Source organism: Cibotium barometz, chromosome 57 (assembly GCF_041138505.1).
Source record: "Cibotium barometz isolate CiBa-2024 chromosome 57, ASM4113850v1, whole genome shotgun sequence".
Lineage (NCBI taxonomy): Eukaryota > Viridiplantae > Streptophyta > Polypodiopsida > Cyatheales > Cibotiaceae > Cibotium > Cibotium barometz.
This window is the reverse complement of record NC_141102.1, coordinates 23,570,318-23,593,434: the sequence shown is the minus strand read 5'-3', so window position 1 is coordinate 23,593,434 and position 23,117 is coordinate 23,570,318. Positions and strand designations below refer to the sequence as shown.

The 23,117-nt window shown below is 47.7% G+C and overlaps 2 protein-coding genes and 1 pseudogene across 5 annotated transcripts in view; 1 reads left to right on the top strand and 2 right to left on the bottom strand.

Annotated features, from left to right (window-relative positions):
- LOC147606578 (phospholipase D beta 1-like) overlaps positions 1-23,117 on the top strand; it is a 55,809-nt gene that overhangs the window by 17,980 nt on the left and 14,712 nt on the right. For all 4 annotated transcript variants that reach the window (XM_086791861.1, XM_086791860.1, XM_086791858.1 and 1 more), the window contains 2 exons: positions 4,248-4,442; positions 4,522-4,803. In XM_086791861.1, coding sequence (XP_086647987.1) covers positions 4,248-4,442; positions 4,522-4,803 — 477 coding nt within the window. The remainder of the gene's footprint in view (positions 1-4,247; positions 4,443-4,521; positions 4,804-23,117) is intronic.
- On the bottom strand, positions 15,084-17,709 carry LOC147606580 (uncharacterized; annotated as a pseudogene).
- On the bottom strand, positions 18,681-19,750 carry LOC147606579 (uncharacterized). Its single transcript, XM_086791862.1, has one exon. It carries the CDS (start codon positions 19,629-19,631, stop codon positions 18,732-18,734), a length of 900 nt encoding a protein of 299 aa, XP_086647988.1. The 5' UTR covers positions 19,632-19,750; the 3' UTR covers positions 18,681-18,731.

Below are 23,117 nucleotides of genomic sequence, written 5' to 3'. Positions count from 1 at the left end.
ACAGAAGGTGCAGGACCTGGGATGGTGAACTGGTCCCATGTGAGCCTAGTCCGGGACGAGTCAGCCAGGGATCCATCTCAGTCGTCCGAGGTCAGGTGTGCATCGTCCTGCACATGAGTCCAAGGTCAGGTGTGCATTGTCCTGCACATGAAGCAGTGCCAGTCCGCGCTGTGAGTCTCCCTCTGGAATGATGTCAGATGTGCTGTGTATCTGGTTTGCAACTGGATGCCAGGCCTCTGTAGGCATGTAGTTTGCATGTAGAGATGGGGCCAGCCTATAGGGCTACCCCAATGCAAGGATTTGCATTTGCATACTTAGTATGGGCATGGGGGAGGTATAGAACCACCCCCAAGGGGCCAGGAGGGCCCAAGATATTGCCCACCAGCCAAGGCAAGGGCTGGAGGGGCTGTCGGCCAGCTCCAGAGCTTCTGGACAGGCAGCCGACAGAGATTAAAGCCCTAAACAGCAGGCGGCCAGGTGTGGGGGGCAGTCCCACACCCATGCGCAGCATGCCCAGCAGCCAGGGTGCTGTCCAGAAGCATGCGCAGGCTGGACAGCAGGGATTACAAGTGTGAAAACACTTTAGTCGTGGGCTGTCCTGAAGCCAGCCGACTGCATGAAGGGAGTAGTATAAAAGCCCAGCCCATAATTCATTGTAGTCATCTCATAATTCACCAAGAGCTCCAAGCATTCAAGGGCCAGGACAGCCAAAGGTTTGCTAAAGCAAAGGGGTGAAGGACTGAAGGTCAAGGGCAGGTTTTCCAGCCAAGAAAAGGTCAAGTACTTTGTATTTGTTTCAGATTTACATCATTCTAATAAAGCAAATACACCATCCGTGGTGGGGGCCCTACAGAGGGTAATTGGGACCCAATACTGTGTCCTTCTCCATCTCCCCTTTCTCTCTCTATTTTCTGCACATCGTCTTTCAGTTTTGTGCGTTAATTCCGTCGCGAAAAGAGTGCTGTTTTCTGAGTTTTGAAGTACCGATCCTTCTCTGAAGCTTCCGCATATTACACTGATGCCGTTCAGCTATTGCTCGCTTTGAATTCGGTGCCACCAGTGGTATTTGATAATAAACAGGAGGGTGAGGATGAGGGACAGACAAAGACTCTCATCTTGCTGTTGGCACACTGCAAGGGGACAACAGTTCATTGTCCTCTTTGACATGGGCAGTTTTGAGGATGCCATCTCTTCGCAGTTGGTAAACAAGATGAGCTGTACCTTGGTTCCTTACCATTTAGATGTGGACGGGTTTACACTTGGTCTACGTACATGTACCTCTCATAAAGCTCAACAGTTTAAGTTTTAGTTCAGAAGGCAACATTCCAGTGCGATTTCATTGTCTCCCCTCTTTTAGGGTGTTACATGATCCTCAGGATATAGTGGTTTAGACAGTATGCACCCATTCTTGATTGGAGGCAGGACACATTCACTATCGTTGAAGGTTTTCCTGAGCCCATCACGATTCGCGGGTATCGGAGCATTCCTGGAATTCCAATCATTTCTCACATTCAAGCCCAACAAGCCATAAGAAAGGGAGCAGAGTGTGCCTTACTATATGTCTGCTGTTGATCAAATGCAGTTCAGATAGCACCCGCAATGGAGCAGAGGGTGGCTGGTCTTTTGTCTCAATACAGCAACATCATGCTACGAGATGACCTCCCACCACATTGGTATTAGAGCATTCAGGCTCAACCCACTAAGCATAGTCCCAAGGAAGGTTCAAGGTGCACAGTTCCAGCAGAAAGGATCCAGCAAGGTAGCGGATGGAGCGGTAACAGGCAAAGCCAGAGGAAGCATTCCCTGAGGGTATGTACGCATAACCAGTAAATCATTAAGCTCTCAGATCAGTTCCAAAGGCCTAGCAACAGGCATGATTAGTTCTGACAGGTGACCCACCGCTGTGTTAAGGGTAAGAGAAAGCAGGCATGGGGACAGAGTTGAACAACTGCTCAATTCTTCAATAAGACTTGGAAGTGGAGATCAAGAGTGAAGGTGTTCAGACAAAAATATCGAGTTAAGTGCGGCAATTTATCAGCATATTTAATGATTATTTGTCAAAGCAGCAGGCCGATAGTAGCACTTGCTGGCCGACATGTACCTCAAGCATATATATAAACATCAGTCATAATTCAGCATAAATCAAGTCATTCTCATCATTCATCAAGTCCAACATCCGTAGAAGATATGTAGAAAGGGGCCAGAAGGTCACCCCCTTGGTGCTAACCAAGGCCCAAGCATGTACAAGCATTTATGCCATTATTTGTACAATATTAAATACAAAAAACTGTGACACCAATCCCTCTCTCTTCTCCTCTCTCCTCTATCTAAATCATGTTTAAATCAACATCTTGTTCTTATTCAGGATTAGGGATGTGGATCAGTACAACAAGGCTTCCGCGCATGCAACATTCAGGCTGAAGGTTTACAGCCAAGGAAGATCTCCAAGAAATCAGTCTTTTTCATCTTTCAATAAAGCAAATACACCAATCCTTGGTGGGGGCCCTCCAGAGGGTATTTGGGACCCAATCGGGTGTGCTGTGACTTTATTGTGCTTCTTCTCTCTCTAACTCTCCCTCACTCTCTCTTGCACTCTTATCTCCGCTACATGGTGCAAATCGTCAGGAACCATGGTGCTGATTTTTTGTTATCTAAAGTATAATCCTGTCTCTAAGCTTCCGCATGTTACATTTTGCCAGCCCACTTGCAATTACAACACTCACAAGAAGTAGGATCCTTCACAGCACAAAACTTTAACCTCAAATTGCACAAATAACAAGATAGAGAACAATATTGTATTAGTGATGTAATACAATAGACGGCAAAGTTCCACACCCATATGAACGAAAGCTTTGATGGCTGATCCAGAACTGTTGAGATTGAGGTTGTATGTTTATAGAAGCTAGGGAGTAAACTCACCGTGATGATTGATATATTGTAACTTGTAAGGAGATGGGATGATAGTGTCTATATAAAGGCATGAATACGCATGGCGGCCATGACTAGTCACTAGACTGAGTTGGTATGTGGTCATAGTCGATGCCACTGTCCACGGTGTTGAACTGGCCCATAAAGAACTCCCATGCCCATCTGGGCTCATCCTAGGCCCGGTTTGGGATTTTGCAAACTTTGGATAGGGTGTCTAAGAGTAAATACTAAAGTCCATCCACCTCATACATGGACGGAGATGAGATAATAATGTCACCACCTGGTCATGAAACCCCGACTCCTAAGAGTTATATGAATGGTGTCCTTGATCCATGACCATGTTTGTTCATATAAGTTTACATGGAGACCATGTGTGTGGGTGGAGTGACTATTCACATAGTGGGAACATTTATAGTGGATTTCTATGGGGTGCATAGAGGTTTTATATTGGTGCTTGGGATGAGACGATATTTTGTATACAAGGTTGAAGGATGGGAATTTGCCCAAACATCAATGCATTTTGCACTATGCATAAGCTGTTTTGACATGTGACATGCACGCATGAGCCTAACAATTTGTCTCATGTGTGTTTTGAGGACTCCTTTTAACTCAATTGATATGTTATGAGGTTTAATGTGTACTAACCTTTTATAACAAAGTACACGCTACATTAAAGAAGGCTGGACAACTGTATTAAACTTGAGATTCCCAAGAGAAGAGAAGGGCATCCACTTTGTACGTAGAAGGATGCCCACATGTGGGCACGGGGGTGGAGGGGTGGCTCACCAAGTGTATGGTCCCCATTGGCTGACCACACCAGCAGGCTACCTAGAACCAGGACTCCATTCTAGCAGTTTAGCTTTTAACTTCAGAAGTGCTTCCACATTACACTCATTTTTTGACAGCAGTACAGTGAATCTTTCTTACTACAAATGTGGACTTCCGCTTTTAATCTGCAGAGGTCTTGTAATGCCACACGTTTTCAACTTTTTAATTTGTTCTCAATGGGGTTAACTGATTTTTTGCACTGTAGGTTGTAGGAACTCTCTACACTCATCATCAAAAGCTTGTGATAGTGTATGGTCCCCATTGGCTGACCACACCAGCAGGCTACCTAGAACCAGGACTCCATTCTAGCAGTTTAGCTTTTAACTTCAGAAGTGCTTCCACATTACACTCATTTTTTGACAGCAGTACAGTGAATCTTTCTTACGACAAATGTGGACTTCCGCTTTTAATCTGCAGAGGTCTTGTAATGCCACACGTTTTCAACTTTTTAATTTGTTCTCAATGGGGTTAACTGATTTTTTGCACTGTAGGTTGTAGGAACTCTCTACACTCATCATCAAAAGCTTGTGATAGTGGATGCTCAAGGCCCTGGAAACACTCGAAGGCTGATTGCATTCCTAGGTGGCCTTGATCTCTGTGATGGCCGCTACGATACCCCAGAGCATCCTCTTTTCAAGAACTTAAACACAACTTTTGCTGATGATTATCATAACCCTACATTTCCGGTAAGTGGAGGAGACGTCATGCTTTTGCACTTATTTTTGCGTATAAATATGGAGCTTATGTGGTTATGCTTGCTTGTAGAAAGTTGAATGTGGAGGCCCGAGACAACCTTGGCATGACTTACACTGCAAAATTGAGGGGCCTGCGGCATATGACGTTCTTAAGAATTTCGAACAACGTTGGCGGAAAGCTGCAAAATGGCATGGGTTTGGTTTAATGTGCAGGAAGGGTCTGCATTGGTATGATGACGTCTTTGTTGATCTTGAACGGGTGCCTTGGATAATTAGTCCTCACAAGGAGGGCCAAGATGGTAAAGATATCAATGTGATGAAGGATAGTGATCCGGAGACATGGCATGTTCAGGTACTTTATTTGGGCATGTTTAGTTTTTTTTTTGGTTACATGGGTAGCAGAAGATCCGTGATTAAGGCATGCAATTTATTGTTTTGGTGTGTCAATGTTAATACTGAAGAGAAGAGAGGATGGAGAGATTACTTCAAGACACCCCACTGAAGGGCCCCCACCTTGTTGTGTATTTGCTTTATTATAAAAGTTGAATTAACTACAATACAGATTTGATCCTTGACTTTAGAATATCTTTGTCCTTGGTGGGCTGAGCGTTGGACTATGAATCCAGGCTGAACAAGAGGCAAGGACTGATCTGAGCAGGCACTGTGCCAGAGAAGGCTGCCTTCCAAATGTTGGATTCCTATATGTCCTTTTTTTTGCAGGACTGAAGCAAAATGCTGAAGTTTTTTTCTCCTCAAGAAAAGATCCTTCTATTAGTTGAAACAAGCGTCTACTACGAAAGACTACAACCCTTAAACGTAGGTAATTGCTACAAGAAAATCCTCGTATAATTTCAAAAAACTAGCAATGAGGGAAGGAGGCAGCTCCCTGTCTCATTACATGCTCTCAGAGGGAGGTTACATTGGAGGTGGAGGGAGAAAAGCCTCTTTGGGGACTGATCTAGCAAACTAGTCCGGAATTCCCTTGAGTGAAAAAGGGGACTTTGCTCCAAATGCACAGGAAGGCAGCTTGGCGCTGCTGCATTCAGCCCGAATCACCAAGAATAGGCGCTGGAGGGTGTGAATGATGTCCGTTTAAATGGAGCAGATGGTCTTTGCAGGTGGTGTGACCTAACCATGGATAGCATGTTAGGTGGCGATGTTGGATGCTGCTGTCCATTTAAATGGAGCAGATGGTTTTTGCAGGTGGTGTGACCTAACCATCGATAGTGGCGATGTTGGATGCTGCTAATGAGCTCACATATCTGGTCTACACAGGACTCCGGGGTCCACAGGGGAGCCAGGACTGAAGAGGCTGGAATGGCTGAGATTGAGAAATGAGTGAGCTAGAATGCTAGGCCAGTACCGCCGTCGTCATAGAGTAGAGCTGGCACCAACCCCGTGGACCAAGCAGTTGACCCTAGGTAATTGTTTGAAGGTGTGCTAGGCTGAGAGGTGAACAAGTATCCTCCGTAAGACTTGCTGCACCTTCCATAGGTCTCTTAGAGAGCGCTGTAAGAATATACAACTGTGCGTTCAGTTCACACACACAATAGAATCCTCCACAAGAAAGAGCTTTATGCAAGAACTATTATGTCTACAAAAAGACTTAAAAAGTTATATTGACATCTATGGAAGACCGCAAGGGTCTATGAGACCATAAGTAATACGATGGTACCATGGATATATTGGGCCATGGAAGAGCTGAACAGGAAATAAAAAAATGGAGAAAACACTAATGTGTGTATACAACCAGATAGCAGATGATGTACCTATGATCCCTCCTCAGCCACTACCAATCTCAGTGCAGAAAGAGGGTCAGGACTCTGTGATGGGAGCATGTCATGTCGGTGGAGAATGTCCCGGATCAGACTGTGTAGTGGAGGGTCCTGATGCTTTGGGTCAGGGGCGTCTAGCTCGTAGAATGATTGAGCTTTCTTGCTAACTTCTCTGGCGTGTGGGTATGGGTGGTGGGCTTTGTTGGAGTAGAGGCACTGGTATGGGTGGTGGATTCTGATGTGGATGCGGGTACCACAAAGAAATGTGTGATGTCCTGTCGGGGTTGGGCCTATTTCTTAGGGTGTTGCCTCAACACTATATCCCTGTGTGTCGCTTTATCAAGTGCATGCCGAGGCATCTTTGATCCCCATACTGTATCACCCGTGCGAGTGGGCCCAAATCCCTCTTGGAAAAAGCAGTGGAATCTTCCCCGTATCTCGTAGTAAGACGGATAACTAAACATATAATGGGCCTCATCCTCTACTCCTCCTGTGGTGCATATTTTGCATATCCTCCCCTTTTGTGGGATGTCTTCGGCTTTGCCAGTCTACTATGAGGTGGTGGGAGGATACCTTGAGCTGGCCAATCGCGATACTACGCATAGCATGTGGCTGTTGGGTATTTTGGAGTCTAATAGTGTGTCCATTGGTGTGAACACCCCCTTAGGGTGTGAACAATCCTTATTAAGGTTTAGGTCAAAAGATGAGGCTTGATGCCGATAAAAGCAATGTACCTGGTAGAAGAATTATCATAATTCATTCATCATTGTGTTGTGCAATCTCTCTCCATTGCGCTCTCTCTCTCTCTCTCTCTCTCTCTATAAAGCACCGTTAACATGGTATTATAGCCACCCTATCCACCTCTTAGTTGTGTTTTCCATCCCACCATGCTCATGCCTGGCTGACCCTTTTCTCCATGCCATCATGCTCATCTACTTTGCTGCGTTTTTAGGGTTTTTGTATTTTTAGGATTTTCACGTTTTTAGGATTTTTGCATTTTTTAGGGTTCTGCAATTTTTAATGGCCCTACTCTATAGGACCGGCAGCCCTATTGTGCGTTTTTGATGCCTCTTCTGCCTGCCTAGTGTTGCTAGGCATTTTTGAAATGGCAAGTATGAAGCGGGTTTCATACGTTTTGAAACGTTTCCTAAAAGGTAAGAAACGGGTCCAAAAAGGTTTCAAACAAAATAGAAAAAACATGTATATTTTAAACTTGAAATATACAAAAAAAATATATTTAGCTCTATGACATAACTTATAAGAGACCACATTGAATTCATTTGAATAAAAACAAAATACATGTAAAATATGATGATATCACAAATCACGATTGATCATTGGGCCACTACCCACGACCAAGAAAAAGCTTCATACTTAGTGATCACTAAACAGAAATCAAAAGGATCACCACGTGGGTGATGAGTCATGATTCAAAATCCATGATCCATGGCATAAATTGCAAATGAAGCTAGATGCTAGCATCAAGAAAGTATCAAAAGAGTACATAAATATATGATGTACCATATTTAGACTTGAAGGTGACATTGTTCCAAAAAGAATCACCTGTTCGAGGCATCCTACAAGGCGGGGATAAATGTAGATCGTTTGCCCTGCAAGTGCAACACATAACATAAAGTAATCTCATTTTTTGAATTTAACTGTCATCTTGGCAATTGTAAAAACTCTCCAAATTCACCCTATATTGCCCAAGGCAGGTAGCCTCAGGCCTCAATAGAGCAAGGGGAGGAAGATATGCAATAAATATTGATGGAAGAGAACAAAACGTCCTTCTTTGTGAGTTGTGCAGAGAAAACATACATAAAGCAAAACAAAACATTTCCCCTCGAAAAGACCTCCACAAGGCCCAAGGACACCGAGGAACACAAGGGCTAACATGGGCGCAGATTTATTGGTGAATTGGTACACAGAACGTCGAGCAACGTGCACGCAGCCGGCATTGGAAAACGCACACGAGAAAAAAGGTACGAAACGATGGCGATGGGTTGTAGGGTATTATTATAATCGGGCTGGTAAAAAACGCATTTCGTACAACACGAAACGTTTCTAATTGGTACGAAACACGTTTCTGTGCAACTTTGTGCCTGCCATGTAGCAACACACGTGGCTGCATTTTCACCTGTCCATCTACCCACTACTGCCTCCGCCTCTACCCGCCATACATAGTTGCATTTTTTGCTACATAAGCTGCGTGTTCTGTCAGAATCTGCAGTGGAGATGAAGACAAGATCTAAAAACACCTAGAGCAAGTGCACAACAGAAAAACGTAGAAATGAGAGAGAGAGAGAGAGAGAGAGAGAGAGAGAGAGAGAGAGAGAGAGGCATATAACTCTGCTATATACACAAGAGAAATCCCGGAATACAAGATGAGTAGTGTGGGGGGCAAGGGGCCATTTTATATGGCCCCATGCAGCCAGTCGGCCTGCTAAAAAACAGCCGACAGCCCTCAGCTTGCCCACGACCTGCTCCCTCCAATCGACTAACTCTGGACAATCGGCCCAGCATACAGGGGAGAGCCTGGGGGCAGTAGAGCAGTGATACAGCCCTCCACACCAAGGGAAAAAATATGGAGAGTGGGGAAAAATGAGAAAACACCTAAATCGGGCGGGCACACCCACAACAGAGGCCCTGGTGTAAATATACAGATAGGAGATGACTGCTAACACCCCCTCTCAGCTCCTGAATGTGGAACCAACCCTAGTGAGCTGGAGTGCCACCGGAGCATAGCCTAAGGTAGAGACTTCGTGAAGAGGTCCGCCGCATTGTCCTTCGTCGAACAATAAAGAAGCAAGATGTCACTAGCCAAGATCTTCTCACGAACAAAGTGATATTGTATCTCTATGTGCTTGGTCCGGGCATGGAAGACCGGGTTCCGAGCAATAGCTATACAGCTTTGGTTATCGCACTGGATGACTGTGGGCTCCTTCTGTGGAAACCCAATCTCGCTAAGCAACCTCCGCACCCACACAACCTCTCAAGCAGCACCACAAGCAGTCCGATACTCTGCCTCTGTCGATGACAAGGCAATAGTTGGCTGCCTCTTACTGCTCCATGAAACCGCTCCTGAGCCGAGGGAAAAACTGTAGCCTGATGTGGATCTCCTCTCCAATTTGAGTCACTCCAACCTTGGAGTCGGACTCCATCCTTCAATCACCCTCCTGTGTAAAAAAGAGTCCAAGATCCTTCGTACCCTGCAGATACCGCAAGATCCGCAATCATGTGTCCCAATGAGACTTCAACGGCGTCTGCATGAATGAGCTCAACAGCCCCACAGAAAAGCTCAAGTCCAATCTGGCGTTCAGCAACCAAATCAATGAACCAACCAACTTCCGGTACAGAGAGGCATCAACTGGCTCACAAGGATCATTCACTGTCAGCTTCGTGTTCGGGTCCATCGGCGACGTGATAGGCTTGCAGTTCTCCATCCCAAAGGCCTCAAGCAACTTATGAACATACTGCTCCTGAGAGACAAAGAACCCCCTCTGGGTCTGCCAGATCTCCAATCCCAAGAAGAAATGGAGTAAGCCTAAATCGGTCATCTCAAACTACTTTAACAAGGCAGCCTTCGTCACTGTAATGTGCTCCATATGACCGCCGGTGAGAATGAGGTCATCCACATGAAGGATGATCAGCGTGACCATGCCGCGTTCCCGAAAGAGATATAGGTTGGGATCTGCAACCGATCTCTGAAATTAAGTCCAGAGAAAGAATGAATCAATCTTCTGATTCCAAGCCCTGGGAGCCTGTTTAAGACCATACAAGGCCTTCCTCAACCTGTAAACCATACCCTTTGATCCTGGAACCTCAAAGCCTAGAGGCTGCTCAATATACACCTCCTCGTGCAGGTCACCATTAAGGAACGCAGATTTGATATCCATCTGATATACGGGCCACCGCTGAGAAGAAGCAAGGGCAAGAACGCTCCGAATCATGGTCATCCTTGCTGTCGGTGCAAAGGTATCCTTGTAGTCGATGCCAGGCCGCTGAGCATAACCTTTACGTATACTTTGTCTTAAAGACTCACTTCACACCAATGACAAACCGTTTCGACGGCCTCGGTACCAACTCCCAAGTGTTATTCTTCTCAATGGCATCCTGTTCCACTTGCATGGCTTTCCTCCAAGTATCCTGTGCAAGGGCTTCCTTGATGGAAGTGGGCTCTTTGTCCCGCATATGATATGAGACATCAAAGCATAGTTTACCTATAAAAGCTTTGCTGAATGACTTTTATCACGGACTCTGTGCGATCTTCGAGGTCCATCCTCTGTGGTCCATTCAGAGGGACGCTTCATGACACCTGACTCCCGAAGGGTGTCCACTAACCACCTGGATACTCGAACAGATTGTGGAGCCTCCTGCTGTCGGGGGCTCATCTCCAGTTGCGGGCTCAACCTCCTGAACTGACTGAGGTTGTCCAGCTGGAACAATCGACTGGGAATCATCATCAGAATCCTGTGGGTCTCCAAGAAGTGGTGGCTCATCAACAAAGGAAGCCAGAACATGCTCATCAAAGACCACATCTCTGCTGACAACAACCTCGTTCCTCTCTGGATCATATAACCTATATCCCTTGGAAAGAGAGTTATATCCCACAAAGACAAGCTTTTGGGACTTTGAGTCGAGCTTCCCCCTCCGTTTCTTCGGAATGTGAACATACGCATCGCTCCCAAACACACGGAAATGGGAGACATCAAGTTTCCTGCCAAAATATGCCTCAAAGGGAGTCATGTTCGGCACTGAAGTCGTTGGAGAACGGTTGAGGATATGGATAGCCGTAGCCACAGCCTCTCCCCAAAGTGGACGAGGAAGATCACGATGCTCCAGCATCGTCCTCGCCATCTCCACCACAGTCCTGTTCTTACGTTCAACTACTCCATTCTTTCACGGCGAACTTGTATTGGCCAGCTCTCTCTTGATGCCATGTTCCGCACAAAATCTCACGAAAGCATTAGAAGAAAATTCACCTCCTTTGTCAGCCCGAAGAGTCTTCACCTGCAAGCTAGACTCTTTCTCCACCATTACATGCCAGTCCTTGAACCGAGCAAAAGCTTGATCCTTCTGTGAAAGGAAATAAACCCATGTAATTTGGAACAATCATCAACAAGCAACATAAAGTACAAAGAACCTCCCAAAGATGCTGTTTGCATGGGTCCACACAAGTTAGTGTGTACCAACTCCAATGGTTTCGAAGCCCGCCTAGAAGCCTGCTTCGAAAAAGATTCCCTGTGCTGCTTACCACGAATGCAAGAACTGTAGCGTCCTTGCTTGCTGCCAACATCTGGGAAGCCAACCAACATCTGGTCCCGGAAAGCTCGCCTCAGCGCATCCACATTCAAGTGGCCAAACCGAAAGTGCCACAAGTCACCAACCTGAGAACCTGTCAAAGAAGAGAGTGCGGAGAGTTTGTATATACCATTCTCCACGCCACCTTCCCAAACAACCTGGCCAGTCTCACGGTCCCGTAGAGCAACAGAATGCTCCCCAAACTCCACCCGAAAGCCAGTCTTGCATACCTCATGCATTGACAACAGATGAAAACCAAGTGCTGGGACGTAAAGAACACGAGAGGATTGCTTCCCCCCTCTGCCATCAAGAATGATCTCCATCCGGCCCTCACTGTGTGTCGGTATGGTGGAATTGTTGCCAATAAAAATGCGATCTGACTTCCGTTTCAGATCTAGAAGGAAGTGACGAAAAGGAGTCACGTGCTTGGAAGCACCACTATCAAGAATCCATTCCTGAGTATCCTTTGCGGTGAAGCCAATTGCCTCCTCGCTCGAAGAAGATGAAGCACCTGTGTCCAACATCTCCAAGTGCACAAAGGTTGGAGTCTTTGCAGCTGAAGCTAAAGAATCAGCACTCTTCCCAGTCCGTTTGGGACACTTGCTCCAATAGTGGCCTTTCTCGCCACAATCATTACAGGTCCTCTCGGCATTCAGTTTCTCTCGGTTTGAGTCGGGCTTCTTCTCAGAAGACTTCTCCGATGAAGCCTTCCCTTTGCCCTGGTTGTTGTTATTACGACCGTTCGATTGTTGGCCAGTTAAGGCCTCAGAACCTCCGCCTTGTGGAGGGCTCGTGAATCTCTTCCTGGTCCAAGACCATGGGCACAAGCTCCTCCCATGTGATGGTGCTGAGCCTGCCACTGGTAATCAACAAAGAGTAAAAGGCTGAGTACTGAGAGGGCAAATGTGACAGCAACGTTATGGCCATATCCTCTGATGATATCTCTTTCCCTGCTTGGAGAACTTCCTGCTGAAGAGCCTGCAGCTTGTTGATGTGCTCCCGCATCGTCAACGACTTTGCAGGATTCATCAACTGCATCTGAACTTCCAAGGAGATTCTCTTCATGGGTGATACCCTGTTGTAAAGAGAAGCCAAATGTTGCCAAACACCTCTGGCCAGCGTCATATGCTCTATATGATTGATTACCTGTGGTGTGCAATTGAGGAAGATGAAAGAACGAACTTTGGCATTGACACAATCCTGTGCCTGTGCCTGTGCCTGTGCCTCCCGTTCCTTCCGAATAGAGGGTAACTCCCCTTCCTCTAACTCTGGCCGTGGAACCCCAACAACAATGAAATCAGCCAAGTATGAAGACTCCAAAATAGATTCCATCATTACCTTCCATATGCCGTAGTTGTTCTCGTCACAACTGACGGTCCACTGGGAATGTGGGGAGTGTCGGGATATTCACGTGCTTCTCAGCCATCTCAAGTAAATCTGCCATTGCGGGGGTGTAACTGAAAAGGGAGGGTGGGTGGGAAAAAATGAAGAACTAAACCTGCAAGTGGCTGTCCAGCAACAAGGCCCGCCTTTCGCTTGCTTCTTCTCTTCCCATATGGCTCAAAACAGTCCTCCAATCAGCACTACAAACAGCCCCCCTCTTGCTCACACAGTTCCCAAGATCTTCCAAGAGCCTAGAGCTCTGATACCATGTCAGAATATGCAGCGGAGATGAAGACAAGATCTGAAAATACCTAGAGCAAGTGCACAGCAGAAAAACACAGAAATGAGAGAGAGAGAGAGAGAGAGAGAGAGAGAGAGGCGTATAACTCTGCTATATACACAAGAGAAATCCCGGAATACAAGATGAGTAGTGTGGGGGGGCAAGGGGCCATTTTATATGGCCCCATGCAGCCAGTCGGCCTGCTGAAAAACAGCTGACAGCCCTCAGCTTGCCCACGACCTGCTCCCTCCAGTCGGCCAGCTCTGGACAGTCGGCCAGCGTACAGGGGGGAGAGCCTGGGGGCAGCAGAGCAGTGATACAGCCCTCCACACCAAGGGAAAAATATGGAGAGGGGAAAAATGAGAAAACACCTAAATCGGGCGGGCACACTCACAACAGAGGCCCTGGTGTAAATATACAGACAGGAGATGACTGCTAACATGTTCTGCTGTCCATCAACCATTTGCTGCCTCCATGCATAAACCACCACAAGATCATACATAAGCTGCGTTATTTCTTTGCTACATGAGCTGTGTTTTTGCCTTTATCTACTGCAGCCCACCATGCATACACTTGGCTGCTACCGGAAGCAACTAAGGCAAGCAAGCGAAGTCTAGCAAGCAAGAGGAGTTGCAGATCAGCAAAACACAAGCATCTGCACTTACAAAGGCCGATCAGCAAAACACAACCATCTACATCATCATCGTAAGAACTTCAATGGATCAAAAGCTCTTTCAATGTTTTGCTTCCTTCAAAGAGGAGGCACAAGCTGCACAAACAGTTGCTTTAACCAATGATGCTGAGACAACCACATGGGCTGCATCTTTTGCTTCTTTCATGAAGCAATTCTCATGGTCTTCATCGAACACCTTCACATGCATGACTTGTGGGACCTTCGACACCACGTATGTGATCCAGGGCACTACAACACCAATGTTGTAAGTCTGGGATGTTCTTGAGGATCATGAGCTTCATGGATAGTATCTTCCTTGAAAAATATGCATGAGCTCCAAGTCACATTGGCTTGGAAATGACGACGCAAAAGGATCTTCATAAGCATCGAGGGGAGACTTTTTTCCTCAAGTTTTAGTCCTTTTAATTTGAGTCAAGGGTTCTCTGCTCGGAATGTCCTCCAAAATCTGAATATTTTGTGGTCATGGGTTCTCTGCCCATGATGTCTCCCAAGATGTGAATATTTTGGTTTTCCTTTTGTAATGCTCCACATAGTTACATCCAAACTACGTTTGGATATAATCCAAACGTTCCAAACGTTTGGAACGTTCACTAACGTTTGGAAACGTTAGTGAACGTGCACTTTTGATTTTAAAAGTTGAAAAAACGAACGCAAGTCAACGTTGTTTTTTTTTCGCTTTTCCTTACGTGTGTGTGGCAGCCTCTGTGCGGCGCTCAAGTCTTCTCCTGCGGGCGTCTCTATGCGGTGCTCAAGTCTCTATGTCCCATGCCATACAGATTGCAATTGGCCAGATACGGATTTCATCCCACCGCCTCAAAGTGGAGACAGGTAGAGTTGTGCACATCTTCAGAGCCGGGAAGCTCATACGCAGACTCAGAGAAAGAAAGAAAGATTTTATTAACGTCTTCTAGAGGCCGAGCTCGGCCTATGAATGAGACAAATCAATGTACATCTGTCATATATCCTCTGTTATCTAGAAAGTAAGTAAAATGAACAAACAAAAGTAAAGCTGGAGAACTGAACAGGAATCTGACTGGAGTATGCAGTGTGGGGAGGCCTGGGTGGGTAAGGATGGAGCTCTATCTCCTGAGAGGGGGGGGTGCAAAATGCAATACTATATGCGTCAGGTATACAATCATGATATGCATAATCTAGCTAGCTCCATCCTGTCTGGTAGTGGGGATGTAAAATGGTATACATCAGTGAGAGGGGTGTGTGGAGCTCCCTGAAGAATCTGCCTGGGTCTGAGCGAAACTGGGTCCCCATCTCTCCTCTGACTCTCGATGATGTCGGGCTCGGATCTCTGTGGTCTCTCTGTGATAAAGTCTGGGTATCCGATAGCTTGGGGCTCTCTGTCTCCTGCCAGCTCGGAGGCTCTCTGCCCGCTGAAGTGTCACTCCACACTGTGTGGGCAATGGTGGGGGGGGGGGGATAGATCTCTGGAAAAAGTCGGTGATCTGTAGCTGCTGTCCCCTCCCCTGTGGAGTCTGTAGGGAGGTCTCTCTGTGGCGCTGAATCTCTAGTAGGAACCGCCCCAATCTATGCTGGTCAGCTGACTCGAAGAGCTGGCATAGGGAACGTGGTTCCTCAAAAAGAGTGGGTATCTCTCTCTAATGAGAGTGTATGCTCTGCATCTGCACACATAATGCTCCTCACTCTCTACCTCCTCTCGGCATAGTCTGCAGATCCTCTCTGCCCTGGGAATCCGAGCTGCTCTACCAGTCTCTATCTCCAGGCGGTGTGAAGATACTTTGAGCTGGCCGATCGTCACCCTGGTACCATGTGGTAGAAAAGCTTCCATATATCTAGGTCTCTGTATGAATCCATCCCCTGAGATGCTCAGAAACTGATCTCTGTAGTATAGCATCTTTGGTGGTAGAGGCTGGCTGGGTGTGATCCATGTATCTCGTGTATAAAGCTGCCATATGTCCTGCCTCAGAACTCTGTTCCTCTCACTGTGTGAGAGGTGGATATGTGGAGCATCCCTATCATATTGAAATGGTGGTAGGCGGTCCATGTCTAGCCCATGCTGTGTGAACCACTGTGTCAACTGTGCATACCATGACCCTCTGTCCCTGTCTCGGCAAGCTGTTTGGACGCCTCGAAAGCCCGATATGAAAGGCGGTCGGGGGACATCTTTCTGAATCTGTCTATGAGGCAGATGGTCTGAAACAATGCCTCCACTAGCATAGGGGTGCAGCAAACTCCGCTCTAACAATGTTGTGTGGTACCGATGGTTTGCTGCGTATCATCCGTGACAGCATGATGACGTGGGGCTGCTATATCTGAGTCCACCAGTGAGTAGCTAAGCGTGGTTCCCAAACCGCTGCTGCATACATCAGTGTAGGAGTGACCAAAGTGTCAAAAGCCACCCCTTCGTCCGGGGCTCCTGGAAGTGTGCCTGGTGGCACTGTCTCTCTAGCATGGCTAAGGCTGCATATCACGTGTTAGTCTGTCTCTGGCTGTTGGGCCCATAGTAAAGCGTGCTGCTGCAGCCGAAAAGGTGATCCCCAGGTATACATATGAAGTGACCACCTCCACCTGCCCCCCCGGCTAATGTGAATATAGCTTGGTTCCTGCCTTGACGCGAGGTATGGAATATCATCACCTTGGTTTTACCAAGGTTCACCCTGAGGCCCCTCTGAGTACAGAAATCATCTAGTGCCTGGAGATGTTGCTGTAGTCCTCCTGCAAACTCAGAAACCAGTATGATGTCATCAGCATACAACATAATGTGAACCTGTGTACCTGATAGGTCCGTCCCCTCTCCACCTCTGCGTATTATGAAGTCGGCCACCTCATCGATGTATAGCCCAAACAGTGTGGGAGAGAGTGGGCAACCTTGCTTCACCCCAATGGTGCTAGCAAGGATGTCCGATGTCCCTCCTGGACAACGTACTCTGCCAAATACCTGCTCATATAATGCATAGATCCCCCATACCATCTCTGCCGGTACACCCAGTGACTGCAGGCGCTGGAATAGCCTCTCTCGCGGCACTGTGTCGAAGGCTTTGCGGAAATCCACAAAGCAACAGTATAGCTTCTTCCTCCATACCCTGGCCTGGTCAATCAGGCACCTCAAAGTAAAAATGTGATCTATGGTGGAGAAGGCACGTCTGAATCCAGCCTGCCTTGGGGCTCGTAAGCCCTCGTGCTCCGCATAAGAGCTCAGCTCTGCCTCAAGTACTGCTCCATATAGCTTGGCCAGTGTATGGCCAATCATGATGGTCCTGTAGTTGCTCGGGTCGAGCATATCTCTTGCCTTGTGGATCGGCACAATGGTGTGCATTGTCCACTCAGCTGGTAAACCTTCTGCTAGTGCCCTATTAAACAGGTGTGCCAGAAAAGGGGCTAATGTATCAACTGCATATATGAGATGCTCACCCTGTAGACCTGTGTGGTCGGCTGCTCGCCCATGTTGGAGACGACGGATGGCTCGCTCTACCATCGATGCAGTAAAGAAGCTAGCAACTGTGGGTCGGGGCTCCTGTGGCTGTGGTATAGGTGGCTGGTGTGGGATCTGGTACAGACTCTGTGCATATGTGTGCCAAGCGTGTGGATCCTGGATGGGTGTCGGTGTCCGAGGCTCTCGAAAACTCCTCCATGAGACAGGGCAGCCCCGGCTCAGGAAGAAGTGATATATCTCCATCTCCTGCGCCTCTGCGTATGCGCGCCTTTTCCTGCGGGTGAGCCTCCTCATCTCTCTCCGTGCCTCGTGCTCTGTAATAGTCCCCAGGGCTCGCTGTGTGCGGAGGCGTGTATAGAGCTCTCTACACTCATCATCATACCATCTATTCTGAGGCATGGTCCCAGATCTGGCAGGTTCCCCTGTGTGTGTCCGATGAGGAAAGCTGTCCATAGTGAGGCCAACTGTGTGGTAATGGTGTCCATGGATGCCACAGGGTCCATGAGTAGGAGGCCGTCGTGTACCCTGCTGTCATAAATGTCAGCCAGATCATGAGTAAAATGCATAGTGGTGTGTGGGGTCTGTGTGGTAGTGGCCAGTGTCACTGGTGAGCCTGCCAAATATAATGCCAAATATGTGTGGTCTGCCCCAATGGGACGTGGGGGTACCGAGAAAGATGTGACTAGCCTCGTGGCCTCTAGTGGCCCTAGAACATAGTCTACCACTGTGCCTCCTGCCTTGGTATGTCCTCCATGTGGAAAGCATGTTAATCCTCCTGATCCTGGCCACTGAGCCATTCCGTTATATATAACGAGACGGTGGCGCGCTCCCAGTTCCAATAAGTGGTCTCCATAGTGTCCTCTATCTGGCCCCATGTCCAGTGATGTGCGGGCAGCCCCTACCTCCTCCGCCTCTACTGTGTGTAGCATCACCACATCCTCATACTCATATATCTCTCACTGCCTGCTCTGGGTATGGGCGTTGAAGTCCCCCATGATGAAGACTTCGCCTAGAGTAGAGTAGCTCATAATCTCCTCCGATAGGCATGCATATGGTGATGGTCCAACCACATCATCCTCTCTACTCTCCTCCTCTGTAATGACATATGAAGATCCTGATGGTGAGAAGTCGCCTCCGTGTCCTGAGCCACCACTCGGAGTCACCCCTGTAGCTCTCGTCTGAAAAGTACTGCCACTCCCCATGAGCCTCTCGAGGTGCCCTGTCTCGTGGTCCTCCTGTATGTGGACTCCCACTGATATCCCTCCACCTTGGGTAGTCCTCTCTCCGGGCTCTGGTGTGTCTCTGTGAGTAGCAGTATGTCTCTCCCCTCCCTCACATGCTCCAGTCGTCCAGGTTGTGCCCATAATGAACCATTGCAGTTCCATACTGCAATATGTATCTCTGCATATGGGCTAGCCTGTGTCCCATAGGCTGCGAGATGCTAATCTGTGGCCCGGCCATCTATGATGACCCGACCATCTGTGTAGAAGGCTTTCTTCCCCTCCTTCCTCGCCTGTAGTATTCTTGGCATGCATGCTCTGCGATGCTCTATCTGCATCCTGGTGAGATCATCATCAAGGAAGATCGGTACTCCCTCCAAGCCACGAAGAATGACTCGTTTCTTCATGAAAATGGTGCGTGACTCCTCATCCTTAAACTGTAGGATTAGTGCCCTTTTCCTTGTAGGATCTCTTCCCGCTCGCCATGCCTTGGCGAAAGGGGGGGGGCCTTCTTGGGCATACCCAAGTTTGGTGCATAGATTTCTTCCATCACTCTCCGGGGTAGAGTTAGGCCCTTCTTCTATGCCCGTAACTCGTATGTTGAGCCGGCGGGCATTCCTCATCTTTTCTTCCTCAATTGTGGTGTGCACAATTTGTAGTCCCTCCTGTTGTGCCTCCTCCTTCACCTCTTTGCGGAGGTTTCTCTTCGCTACGTCCACCCACCCGTCTCTCGTGGCTTCCATCTTCCCTTCAATGCTTTCGGTAATTGCCTTCTTTAACTCCTCTTTGATGGCTTCTTTGTCGGCCTCTATTATCTCCCCGTCCTCTCGTGGAGACCGGTCCCGTAGCGATGCCATCTCCGCCTTGAGAATGTCTCTCTCTTCCCTCATACCCTCCTTCTCCTTTTGCCATTCCTCCTTGTCCTTCTTCCATTCCTCCCTTGCTTTTTCCCATTCCTCCCTCTCCTTCTTCCATTGCTCCATTTCCTTGTCAAACTTGGAGAATCTTGCAAGGAGGTCACGGTTGATAGTATTGATGTTGCTATCAAGCGTCTTCTTGTTCTTGTTGATCATCTCGGTAAGCTTGTTTTCGAGCTTTGTGTCGGTGGTGGTGGTGGCCATTGAGAGAGATAGAGAGAACCCTAAAACTTATGTCGCTGCCTTGGAGGCCTGAGCAAGGGTGCGCGGGAAAGGGTGCGCGAAGAGAGAGAAACCAACAGAAGCAGGCGAAGAGAGTTCACATGGCGAACAGGCGGGTGGGGAAAGGGGGGCGAAGAGAGAGAAACGAACGGCGAAGAGAGAGAAATGAACAACGAAGAGAGATGGAGGGGCGTAGCAAGCAGGCGGGAGAGGGGCGAAGAGAGAGAGAGAGAGAGGGGCGAACAGAAGCAGGCGAAGAGAGTTCACATGGCGAACAGGCGGGTGGGGAAAGGGGGGCGAAGAGAGAGAAACGAACAGCAAAGAGAGATGGAGGGGCGCAGCAGGCAGCCAGGAGAGGGGCGAAGAGAGTTCACATGGCGAAAAGGCAGGTGGGGAAAGGGGGGCGAAAAGAGAGAAAGGAACAGTGAAGAGAGATGGAGGGGCGCAACAGGCAGGCGGGAGAGGGGCGAAGAGAGAGAAAGAAAGAAAGAAAGAAAGTTATATTAACGTCCCCACGGGAGGCCAAATCCGACCTATGGGACAGATCAGGCCGAATCCGACCTATGAGAGAGAGAGAGAGAGAGAGAGAGAGAGAGAGAGAGAGAGAGAGAGAGAGGATCTGCCGACTATTCCACACAGAGGTTGAGACAGAGGAGCATTACATATGCCGCTGCCCAGTATACTATGAGATCCGTGGGAGGTTTCACTGTCTATTTTGTGAGGGATTCGGTCCACTCTGCATGATCATTGACTTCCAGGACTAGCCTTGCTTGGGCCTCTTCCTGCTTGAGCTCCGCGGACACAGGGACACCTTCTTGAGAGAGCCTCAGCCCCAGCCACCCCGCCCCCTGTAACTCGCGGCGGGTGCCCGGGGAACTAGGGCCTTTTACACACTTGTTGATACCATCAATGCATGTAAAAACACTTAAACATGGCCACAGCCTTAACACATATCCATCATCACTTTGCATAAAACATAAAGCTGGACAAAACATCCACAAATGCTGAAAATGGAGCTTGCACGTGTGACACCGCATAGAGGCCGGAATGGGCCGACCCCCCCCCCCCCCCCCCCCCTTGGAGTATTTTATTACCCAAGGAGAATAATATCATGTACAAGCTTTGAGGGCCTTACTCTCCCCACGGGAGATGCCGGATTATCCCTATACAAATGCCATAACACAGCCGAACACAAGGCTACCAAGCCGGAACATAGGCTGTAGAAATGCCGAGCCAACAATATAATCCATATACCTCCGTGTGGGTACTGATTCTTCCCCAAAAATCACGGGTCTTCATGCAATAGAGTTGGTACAGCAAGTACAACTCTCCATTCAGCTGGTATAGCAGGTACAACAAGTACAAATGTTGGTACATCAGGTACAATGGCTGGTACAGCAGGTACGGTGGCTGGTACAGCTGGTACGGTGGCTGGTACAGCAGGTACAGCAAGTACAAATGTTGGTACAGCCGGTACAATGGCTGGTACAGCCGGTACGGTGGCTGGTACAGCAGGTACAGAGGCTGGTACAGTCGGTACGGTGGCTGGTATAGCAGGTACAGCAAGTACAAATGCTGGTGCAACAAGTACAATGGCTAGAAATCATAATAAATGATTAAATTCCCTTGCCTTCAGTATTTCTTCGCGATGGAAGCCTCCAAAACAGTCCCCAACAGCCGGTATTCTTCATGGGCAGCCTTCAAGAGAGAGAGAAAGAGAGTAGCCATCATTAGGGCAGCCTTCAACGGTGGTAGAGGCTAGTGTGCAGCAAGAGAGTCTCTCTTAATGAAGAGAGAGGGCTCCAATTTATAGATTTGTGTGACATGTGGGAGGTTAAGACCGTAGTAATCACAACCTTAGTCTACACTTAACTGCACTTAATGATGTTTAAGAGACAAACAGATAGACAGGTATGTGTCAATGCAATGCAGCTATATTAAATGAATGAATGATGTTACAATGAAGATCCAAATGGATCTGTAAGACTGAATATGCTGCCTATATGCTGAATATGCGGGCTGAACTGCTGATTATGATGCTGAATGCTGTCCTGAGGATGAAACGCAGATCTGATGGGCTGATGATGATGCGTTTGCTGAGGACGAATGCTGATGTAGATGCGTTTACTGATGATGCTGCTGAGATGATGCGTTAACTGAAGATGCTGCTGAGAATGATGCGTTAACTTATCTGCTGATGGGATGCGTTAACTGAATGCTACTGCTGATGATGATGGCTGAAACGCATGATGCTCCTGAGGAGGCTGCGTTTGCTGATTATGATGCTGAGGCTGATATGCTGAAACGCCAGATGCTCCAGATGAGGATGCGCTTCACTCTGATGAGCCTGATGACTGAATGGATGATGTGCTGAATGGAGAGGCTCTGCTATTTATATGGGTGAAAGGATGCTGGTCGGCCAGATGCTGTAGTCGGCCAGATGCATCACTCCCATAAAATACCATAATACCATAAATGGTAGTCGGCTGCCCCAAAAATGCATAAAAAATGCCTGAATAATGCTGATTAAAATACCTGATGAATCTGAGATGCTAATATGATACCATAATGATGCCATGTCACTGTACACCTGACTGGTGTGCACGTGACATTCCCCGCTGCTAAACTGTTGCTGGGTGGATACCTGGCAACCTTCAACTCGTCTGCGATCCTTCTCCTCCGAACCACTGCCCCCTTCTGTCTTCTGCTGGGACTGAGGCCGTCTGCAGGAGTGAGATCCTTGAGCCAAGACTCTATATACTGCGGGAACTGAATGGCAACTACCTGAGTCACCCCTGACTTGTTCTTGGAAACCTTTCACCTACCATCTCCGTCGTACCTGAAGCTCTGAACCTCCTGAGGCGATGTTGGAGCAAACTTCCGTCTTCTGTGGAAGAGAAACCCCCTGCTGCTGCCAGTTGAAGCCAAAACTTATGTGCTCCTTTGATGATGGATGTCCTTCTTCCCTGAGAGTTCATGGGTAACATGTATGCAGGACTGACTGCTAAAATGACTGCTAAGATGACTGCTATGCAAACCATGTGCAACCCTAAATGCTGTGCAAGAATGCAGATGGATGGGTTACTGATGCAGACCTAAGGGAAAATCCCTAAGGGTGGCTTGCAAAATTTTGAGAACTGGGTTTAACTGTGCGGAAGTGATAAAAATGTTGACTGACTGAATGACTACTGAACTGAACATGCTCTAAGGCTGGCTACCCTGTGACGCTCTGATACCAATGTGACATGTGGGAGGTTAAGACCGTAGTAATCACAACCTTAGTCTACACTTAACTGCACTTAATGATGTTTAAGAGACAAACAGATAGACAGGTATGTGTCAATGCAATGCAACTATATTAAATGAATGAATGATGTTACAATGAAGATCCAAATGGATCTGCAAGACTGAATATGCTGCCTATATGCTGAATATGCGGGCTGAACTGCTGATTATGATGCTGAATGC

What these genes read in the sequence shown, in the direction of transcription:
- LOC147606579 (XM_086791862.1), bottom strand. Translation starts at nt 19,631, where the DNA reads ATGGCCACCACCACCACCGACACAAAGCTCGAAAACAAGCTTACCGAG.